This window comes from Mesitornis unicolor, unplaced genomic scaffold (assembly GCF_000695765.1).
Source record: "Mesitornis unicolor isolate BGI_N332 unplaced genomic scaffold, ASM69576v1 scaffold50910, whole genome shotgun sequence".
Classification (NCBI taxonomy): domain Eukaryota; kingdom Metazoa; phylum Chordata; class Aves; order Mesitornithiformes; family Mesitornithidae; genus Mesitornis; species Mesitornis unicolor.
In genome coordinates, this window is record NW_010157352.1 from 10,091 (window position 1) to 20,110 (window position 10,020).

General features: G+C 38.0%; 1 protein-coding gene across 1 annotated transcript in view; it reads right to left on the reverse strand.

The window, feature by feature from the left end:
* LOC104536817 (nuclear factor 1 B-type-like) overlaps nucleotides 1-9,522 on the reverse strand; it is a gene marked incomplete at both ends in the record, with an annotated part of 15,689 nt that extends 6,167 nt beyond the window's left edge. The window contains one exon of the mRNA XM_010179543.1: nucleotides 9,469-9,522. Within this exon, the coding sequence (XP_010177845.1) occupies nucleotides 9,469-9,522 (54 nt within the window). The remainder of the gene's footprint in view (nucleotides 1-9,468) is intronic.
* Nucleotides 9,523-10,020: the final 498 nt, after the last annotated feature.

The window sequence follows — 10,020 nt, forward strand, 5'->3', positions numbered from 1 at the left end:
GATCTGCTTCACCAGCACCTCTGATATTTTTTACCAGTGCAGGTATAAACAGTGCAACTGAAAATTCAAGCTGAAAGAATGTGAATGCAACCAAGAATGGGAAAGCTATGTGAATGCCAATAATTCCTCTGACAATGGCAACCTTTCCCTTCTCTGCCTATTTTCTCCAGCAGAAACAGTCTGAAGTAGTACATGGAGGGGAGATTTCCAAAGAAAGACTTCATTTCTTGATCTTAGTTGGCCTATAAGTGAAGTGTGGCTTAAAGCCAGTGCACAAACATGGAGCCAGCTTTGGAACTGGTAATGAGACAAGACTGAACTTCTCTGCTGCTTAGCCAAATACCACTACTTTGAAGCACAACTTCTCTGATCCAAGGTAGGCTAACTTGAGAGGAGCTCTACCCAAGTGCAGGTTAGTCAAACTATCACTATAGTGAGAACAAGTCCCAAGACTCGTATCAGAAAAAAAAAAGCCCCTGTAAGATTTTATACATAAGAATATATGACTTATATGAGTCTATGCACACATGCGCACACGTGCGCGTACGCACACACACATGTTTATCTTCAGCCTTCTCTCATTAATTCTTTGTTTTTCTTACTGTTTTTCTTTCTTACTGAGAATACCCACATAATAAAAAGAGCAATGTAGCATGTTTCTCTCCTTGTCCTAATGAAATTAGAGCTAGCAAAATATTCTGTCACTGAGTGGGAGCCGTATTTATCAACCCCTTATAGAAGGATGCATTATCAACTGATGGATCACTGTGTTTCACTCTGCCTTGGATGGTCCAAAAACAATGTCACCCACAGATATATGCAAATGCTTTTCCTGGCATCAGGAAAGGGGGAAACTGCAGCTATTGTCAATCTCAATCAACTTAACAGCTTGATTTTTTTCTCTGTGTAATGTGACAAAATATTATTAAAAAATTGACACAACAATTAACAGTCTATGTCACAGGCACTGAGCAACTTCATTCTGAGCCTTATGTTCCAACAGGGAAGGTGGATTCCAGTGGTGCCTCCGACTGCAGAAAAATAAAGAGAGTATGTTCAGCTCCAGCATCAGTGGACTACAACAGTTTTAACTAGTTAGGAAGACAATCCATGGTAGGTATGTTACGGAACCGTTTTTGGCTCCTAGCTGTGCAATAGGAAAATGTTTTGTGCCATTAAACTACTGTAATTTGTTCCAGGAACATGCACTCTACATACGATAAAGATTAACAGCAAGACTGTATGTGGCAGGACAACAGTATAGGATATTTTGACTTTATGGTGTGAGATATTGTCTTTCACTTTGTGAAGCTGATCTCCCTACTGTGTAAGAATTAGCATTCATATTCACATTTTTACATGAAAGAAAAAAATATGTTGCAGTTCTCCATATGGTATAGGTCTTACTTTGTTTTGATTAAGCATTCCCTAATTCACTGCTTCCATTAACACGTTGAAGAGTCTTAGATTAGCATTTTTGGTGTATGTTTCTGGTCCGTTCAGTACAGAAACTAAGGCACTTGATAACAATCTATTGTTTTATTTCTCATAGAGGATATACTGCACCTTTTGATGGTCATGATAACTCTTTGCTGTCTTTATTGTTCAAGCCTAACATAAGCACTGAGTATTGTCATTTACTAAAACTCATCTTGCCTCAGAGACAACACTCTGTGAAATGCATTTCATTAATTATCATTATTCTTAAAAATCTGAGTTCTACAAAAGGAGCATTTCTGCCAGAAACACCATAGTGCAATTCTGCATAGTCAGTCAGTAACTTCCAAAATCCATAAATAAGAGTGGATTTTTTTCTGTATTTCCTTTTAGTTTTTATATGGGGTGAGTATAAAGCCTGTCTTTTTTACAGAAAATTGATGTCTGAAAAATACATTTTCCAAACAATACTACAATGACCAGGACAGTGCCATCACGGATGAAAGATAAACAGGTTAAGCTGAGTAGCAGTGCTGATCAAGCTCCGCTCATAGAGTCAGTGACAAGAGAAACCTCCAGTAATGTCTCCAACTGCTGTAGAAGTTATTGTCCTAGTCCTTATACATCTTCCACTCTGCTCCTGTGCTATGCCTTCAAGAGCTGAGTTATAAGTACAGCTTTTAGCCATGATAAGACTTAAAATGGAAAAAAAAAAAGTTGTTGAAACTTGCTGAATATTTGCAGTTTGCACTAACAAGTATTGTAAAGGGCTTGTTCTCACATTACTTAAAAGCTTACCAGTGATGCCTGGCGCTTTACAAATCTTTAACCAACCTTTTTTATGTCTCCTGATTTAATTGTACTTTTATGAATAGAATGCCTGTTTTCATTCTGCTGCATATTGACTAGTGCTGAAACATAAAATTGCTTCCTGGTATCATTAAACATCTAGTTTCTTTCACTGACACAGCCTTGATTTTGAGCAACTTCTAAAAGAGGAGTAAGGATCCAATCAGTACAGGAAACAATTTGTATTACTATACATTTATTTCTAGATCTTTAAAAAGAGGAAATCTACAGCAGCACACAGACTTACTAGCAGTGAGATAGGTTCAACATCAGGAGCTACTGTGAGAAGAAAAGCTGGAAGCTTCAGCCTGCTATACAAAATACCGGCAGAGCGCTGTTGCTTGACTTAAAGTTATGCAACATAATGTTACAGATGTTGCTACAGATTGGTTTGACTTCTGAAACTGCTACAATTAAATATAAAATATTTTCATTTTATAACTTCTTTTGTTTGAGTCTTTGAAAACTGACTTTTTAAAGATCAACTCTTGCTACTCTCTGAAGTGTCTAATTGCTACAGGAAGCTCTTAAAAAAAAACAGGAATCCTAGTGCCATACAACTACTATTCACAGTCAGAACTGGTAGTGAAAAATCAGTCTAATACTGTTCATAATAAGTTAAAATACAGTCAGCAGACATGCAGTTTGTTTTCTTATTGCATGTATTTTGAAGCCAGTATCTTAAAAAGAGTACCAGAAACAAGTTCTCACTGAAACAGAATTTCTTCAGGCAGTTAAGGATGGATAACATCAGCCAAGGAATGACACAGAAGATTTCAGTGACTGTGTCATTTGAAACAGTTGAACCAAGGTCTGTCCAGAGAATTAGGCTATTTTGGTTATTGCACTATTATCTCCAGCCTTGTTGCATACCCATAGTTTGGTTTGGTTTGGTTTGGTTTCTCCTGAAAGTTGCAATGATGTAACGTGTTGCAAAAAGATCCCCTGACACCATTGAAATTCTTAGTACAGTAATAACTGAGAAGCTGTCTATGCCATTTTCAAAAACAATTGAGATTTTCAACACTCTCACATTAATAACCAGAAACATAATAACCTTCAATGCTGCAGTAATTTGAAGAAGAAATAAACACCTGGTTTAATGGACTCTGGAATCCATGTACTGGAATCCAAGAAGTCAGTTGCCCCAAAACTTAGCAAGAAACAGAAAAAGGTACCTTGTACAAATGCATACTGCCTTCCACTCCAGAGGGTCTAAGGTTATATACAAAATACAGCCAAGATTTAAAAAGAGGTTGGGGAAGCTGATTTTAAACATCTATGGGACTACCAGGTACCAAAAAGGAATTTTCAGATGCCAAAGCAGGTTTCTGGAATTCTAACTGGTAACATAAAAGCTTTTAGAAAATTCTAGCTCTGTGCATACTTTGAAGAAGCATTCTGCTCACCATTTGCTCACAACAGCAACAGAAATGAACCCAACATTAGAAGTGATCACATCATCATCTATTTACACAGTATGTTCATAAAGAAAGATAGCCGATGCAAACAAAAAGTCAGAAATAATCCTAAACCAGTAGACAGTAGTAATTACCTACACCAAATTTCAAGTCAGCATGCAAGGCCAAAAACCCTTTCTCTTGGAAAAAGGGGCTGTACAATCTGTGCAGGTTTCTGACTGTCAAGATAGAGCAGCTGTGCACTGCCTCCAGAATGCCCCACACAGCCTAGGGCTAAGCAGCTGATGAGGAAGAGTATCACCTCTCAATCACTGGCATTACTAATTCACAGAGCATTTGGGAAAGGGAGAACTCCACAAAAAACTCAAGCCCTGACCAAAACCAAGTCTGCTTTATTTGATGATCACTGTCTGAGATGGCATGGCTACAGGCATGTGGGAAACAGCATTTCAGAAAACTTACTCCCATGCTGAAAAAATGAGGTGAATGTATGTTTGTCTAAATACAATTCCGTCTGAATCCTCAAACTGCTACTATGGCATCATTGCTTTCACAAGAAAAGCTATTTACAATGATGAGGCCAGGAAATAGCTCTTCTATTCCTATTAATTTGAGTGCTAATTCCCCATCCACAAGAGTGTAACGTGCAATGCAATAGAATGATGAAGCCATCTGTGTTCTGAGTCATTCAAAACTCAAAGATATTTGCTTATTGCACTTTTAAAAGCAAAGGTTGAGACCATGTTACTCTTCAGAGGTAATTTCTGAAACAATACATTCTAAAACTTGAAACAGTTCTATCTAAAACAGTCATATATAGGCAAAATAATTACACATTTCTTAGGGCTTGATCCCAAAAGAATGTTCTCCCAGTGGCTGCTAGCCCATATGAAAGTGCAAAAAAGCCTTTGGGGCTCCACAGCTGCAAGTGATATTTGCATATTGGGAGATAGGTGAGGTTAGTTGTAAGCTTTTTGGCAACACCTTCTTTAATTAGGAAAAAAAAATTAATAGATGGTGATTTCACTCAGGTCTTCTCTGGAAATGGTTCCCAGAATAAAAATTCTGGTGAAAACAGAAGAGGAAAAATAATGCTAAAGCAGTGAAGCTAGGGCTGGGAAATCACATACCTATGCTTCGTTCCTATTAATCGTTAGATTAATTCCCTGACAACATTCATGGGTTACTGTGGAGGAAAGAAGAACTGAAACAGTGGGGATGAACAAAAGACAGAGAGATTGTTTCTCAGTTTCTCTGTCCAAAAGTGTGTCACCCCATATAAATAATGTAATATTCATCAGCATACAGGCTCAAACCTGAGTCTTCTGCATTCTTCATTCAGCCCTAACTGACATTATAGTCTGCAAAACATATATGAAAATAATCCCTGGACTGGTTAAAGTGAAGTCAATTCTATCAGCAAAATGAAAGCAAACAAAATAAAACAAAACAAAACAACCCAGCAGGTACCACTTGCTAGGAAACACAGGCTTAATAACCTCTGAACTCAACTTCTTGGATAAAAGCAAAAATCTCAACACACTTGTCTTCCCTCACCATTGAGGTTCATAACTATCTATGTCAGGATGGTTAGTTTTCCTTTGCACCTTCCAAAAAGTTATCTTTTGTATTCCCCAAATGCTGGACAAGAATACCTCTGAAATCTTGAAGGGACTTGTACTAGAGGAGACTATTATCCTCCCATCTCCTTTCAGACGACAAAAGATGAAGAACATGAAGCATCTTTAGGAACTAGTATCCACTCTCAGGTTTCCAGTTCTCTTGATTCCTCAAATTGTATTCCACAGTCTATCCTATCTTATTGTCACATCTAGTAACACTTGACTCTATCAATATTGCTATTTCTTATTCCTATTTTAACATCTTAAAAAGGCTGTGTTCAACAATTTGAGCAACATAGCAACAACTGGACACAGCAGTGTTTACAGTGGTGTACAAATAAATCAAGTCTTCCAAGCAGCAACCTCAGACCAATGGCAGGCAGCAAGTGACCTTGTTAGTGTCGAATGGGCAGTAAGCAGGCAGTAAGTGAGGGAAAGAAAAATAAAGCAGAACAAAACCCAGAAAATCCTCTACTACAAGATCTGACTAGTAAGGATTGTATCGCTAGAGACCAAATTGTCATGGCCAGTGTTAATATCATTACCTTACTCGTAGTTCTAGATGTTTTCCCTGTTTTTACTCACCCTCACCATTACCTTATGCCCAACAGATGAACTAACTGAAAGATCATTCCCTCTGTCTTCAGTACATATCCTCCCACATCTTTGTGGGTATTTTGAGACACATTAAGGAAGGCTCATTTTTTAGATTTTCTTAGGCTATATAAAAGATCAATGGGACTAGCACGAAGCAAATAATACAGCATTACACTGAAACTGCCACAATAGGTCTCCTTCAACAGTCTGCCTTCAGCAGTAGCCCTGAGCAGATGCCCAGTAGAATAGTAACAAACAGGGCAGGCCTAAATTATTTAGGGTTTATTTTTGACTCATAGTGTAAAAGGCTCTAAGTATTTTCAGTTTTAAAATTTATTAATCTAGGTGTATCTGTATCTGTTTAGTCATCCTCAATGGATCCAATGGATCCATAGACAAGTCCAATCTCTCTTTGAAACCATGTGAAATTTTAATAGTTAGTGTTTTGCTAGCACAACATAACCTTTTCGATTGCAGGAACTTAATGACTGATGTGGACAACAGCAGTGTTCAAACTCTTCTGCTCTCTCAGTTCAGTTCTGTATTTGTCTGGAATCTACTTAACAATCTCTGTGGAGATGTGACCTTTACAACCCACCTCTCAGAAAAGCAAGTTTCATTCTTTGGAAATATGCAAGATGAAGGTTATTGAAAAATAAAACTTAGAGGAGAATATCCCTGGATCTTGCTACAAAAGCTACATACCACTTTCACCACAAGCTACATCATCTTGACACTGTATTATGTTATCAAATTATACAGTGTATTTTTAGGAAGATATTGTAAAGAATTCCAGCAAGGGCTTTTAACGTTCTTTTGTTTGGCAAGTGACATTACTCTCCCTCCGTGGTTAAGACAGCAAATTACTAGACACCCTAAAGAATGCAACAGTCTAGCCAAACCTAGAAAAACCCACTTTTAACACCAGCAACCTCGCCAACTACCAGTCAGTTTCCAACCTCCTCTTCCTTGACAATGACCTTGTGAAGGTAGTGGCATCCAAAAGCTAACAGCACCTATTCCTTGCCAGTGCCCTGGCTCCTTGACATACAGGCATCAGACCAAAACATGATAGAAGAACAAACCCTCCCGACACTGCCAGTACGCGTGCTCCTGGGCTGGGACCAAAAACAAACCTCAGAGTGGATATCCTCTGGGGCTCTGATGGAAGTGACTGCCTGGTTCTAATAATAAGACTCATGTGAAGTTTAAACAAAAATAACAGGACAGCAGTCCTTTTCCCAGACAAGCTGAATGGAGTGCAACTGCCTCTCATACCTACTACAGAAGACCTGTATTCTGCTGTCCCACAAACCTCAATGCTTTCTCCCTGCCAGTTTAACCGGAAGACAGTATCACACAGGGCAGCTGAATGATGCTAGAAGTTAAAGTATCCTCAAATAGGTGACACTCAATTCTGCCTCTGTCTCCACTTAAATGAAGGATTTCAAGAGGAGCAAGGCACAGCTTCCATTTTCTGTCCCCACTTGGCAGCAGATAAAGGAATAACACTGCCAGCAGCAACTTCAAAGCATGAGAAAGTGTTATGCTCAAATTTCAAGCAGAAAGTTTCATGATGAAACCAGCAACAGATTTCTCTGCCCTCTATCTTCCTCTACCTTCTGGGACACTGGAGTTCGTCAAACACAAGTGTATCTGGTCTTATCCAACAAGGCTGACAAAACAAAGCCTACATCACTCCCCTGCTGCCCTACCCTGGGCTCTGCTGCTGGCAGCAAGTTTAGTTCCTGCTGGAGTAGCCTGGGGTTGAGACTGATGGTCAGTGAGACTGGACTCACTAGACGATGTGATCCTCACTAGTGAAATATGTACTTCCACCTTCCTACTTCAAATGCTAAATGGCACTTAAAAAATAGAATTTTTAAACGTGTGAAAAGTGAGTTTCCAGATCTTGTCTTCAGCTTCCCAAACCCAAAGGCTACAAAGAATCCTTCAAAATGACGAGGGGTAATGTGTTTGGCTTTTTTTGCACTCACAGGCAGAGATATTCTGAAACAAAAATAGATGCTCTACAGCCAAATGCTCGAAGCTTAACAAAACTGTGGTCATCTGTGAGGAAACTTTTCAGGCTTGTTTTAGGTGTAAAATTGCTGGTTGAGTTTTAAACCACTATCCTACATAATTTCTGTCATGCATTTAGTACAGAAAAAAAAGCCTATACATAACATCCCACACAGTTTGGAGAGAAACACCCAGAAGTTATTTCAAGTCTGATTCATCTCCTGAAAACAAACAAACAAACAAACAAACAAAAAACAACAACAAAAACCACAAAAGGAACCAAAAAAAAGCAAAACAAAACAAAAACTAAAAAATTACTTGAAAAAGAGCTTGCCACATTATTTGACTTGTTCTGCCATCATATCTCTAAAACATATTTGCAATCTTCCAGTATATGTTTCTGTTTTTCATATTACAAGAATGGGGATTTTTGTATAATAATATATGATGGTTCTCCCACTTTTGGATATTCACATGCAACACACATGACATATACCACCACATGTAGTGAATATTTTGCTCATACGGATAGTACAAAAATTGTATAGCCACAACACAAACTCTTTTCCCTAATGTTTGGACAGATTCAGAAAATATTCATGTATATGTAACAGCCCAGCATTACACAGTTACTTCCTGGTTAGAGTGTGGTTCCTTTTGAAATTAGAAAAAGGGAAAACTGAGTTAGTTGCAGTTTATTTCAGATAGACACTTCTTCTGAGAGCAGAAATGAGAAGATACAGCATGACAATGGTGGCAGGAGGGCACTCCTTGCTCATTAAGATGTGGTAGCATGTCTGTCACACTTGGTTTTTTACCCCAATAAAATTTATAAAACAACAAAGATCTACTAGCACAGCTCAATGGGTTAGAAAGATAACTCCATGAAAATACAAAGAACCTTGGTCTAAACTGTGTGTAACAGCAAAGCCTGGGTTTGACTTTCTCTTGAACTTTTATTTTCAGAGAATCCTTGAAAGGACTGTTTACACTTACATCTCTCTCCATAAAATTCCAAATGTCACTAGTATGACCCATTAACAGTGTGTTCAAAAACTGCTCTGAGATGATATGAAAAAAATAGAAAAAATGAACACATTTGCATTTTATAATGCAACTACAAAATGGAAGCAAAGAAGCCGGTAGCTCAGGTCACAGACTTTAGTGGTAGGTCAATTGTATTTTGTCGGAGTTAAAAAAATAATTGTAGTATTTGAAGACTTTTATAAAAGCAAAGTTATTTGGGATCTTGTCTTCTTCATCCTCTGCCCATTTCCAATTACAAAATTCTAAAAACCATAAACTGAAAGGAAAATTCCTTAGATTAAATGAATGTTGATGAAACTACAATTGAGGCATTGCCAGTTTAAAAGAACTAAAATAATCACAGCCTGTCCTGATTATATGTACTTACCAGTGCAAAATAGGTTGCTGAGCAATTACGCTCTTTTTAACTATTAACAGTAGTATCTTTGTTCTCAAACAATGTTAGATGCACATGTTCTGAAACTTATATTTACCTGGTGGATTCTTGGCAGGATCACTGTGGCTTGGACTTCCTGGTTGTCCAGAATCTATAAAGAAATGAAAGAAATCTTTCACTAATTTGTTTTGAAAGCATCTCACAACCTTTTAATACTCTCTTTCAGCATTAAACTAATACATCACTTTGTTCTTTAAAGGTCATTTCCCTGACTTCCTACACGAAGGTACTACTGAACAAACACACTATATATAACCCATTTCATGTAGAAGCAGAAACATTGCGAAAGATTCAATGATCCTAATAAGAGGAACTCATAGATCACTGAATCACTGACAAGAGAGTCATTCAGGTAAATACTCAAGTTGTAAACACATCTACAAGGGTACCTTTTCATTCCCTTTCCCTCCATCTCCCACATATAATATTGCATAATCAGGAAAGCAGAGGTAGTTTCTTCTCAGGCAGTGACCAGAAGGTTATACTGGATCAGGCAACTAATAGCATTTGCAGTGTTAAGTCCTGTTTCTTTACCCGTTCCTTAAAGCAAAAAGGCCTACGCTGCTTCCACAGACTCAGGACTGCACTG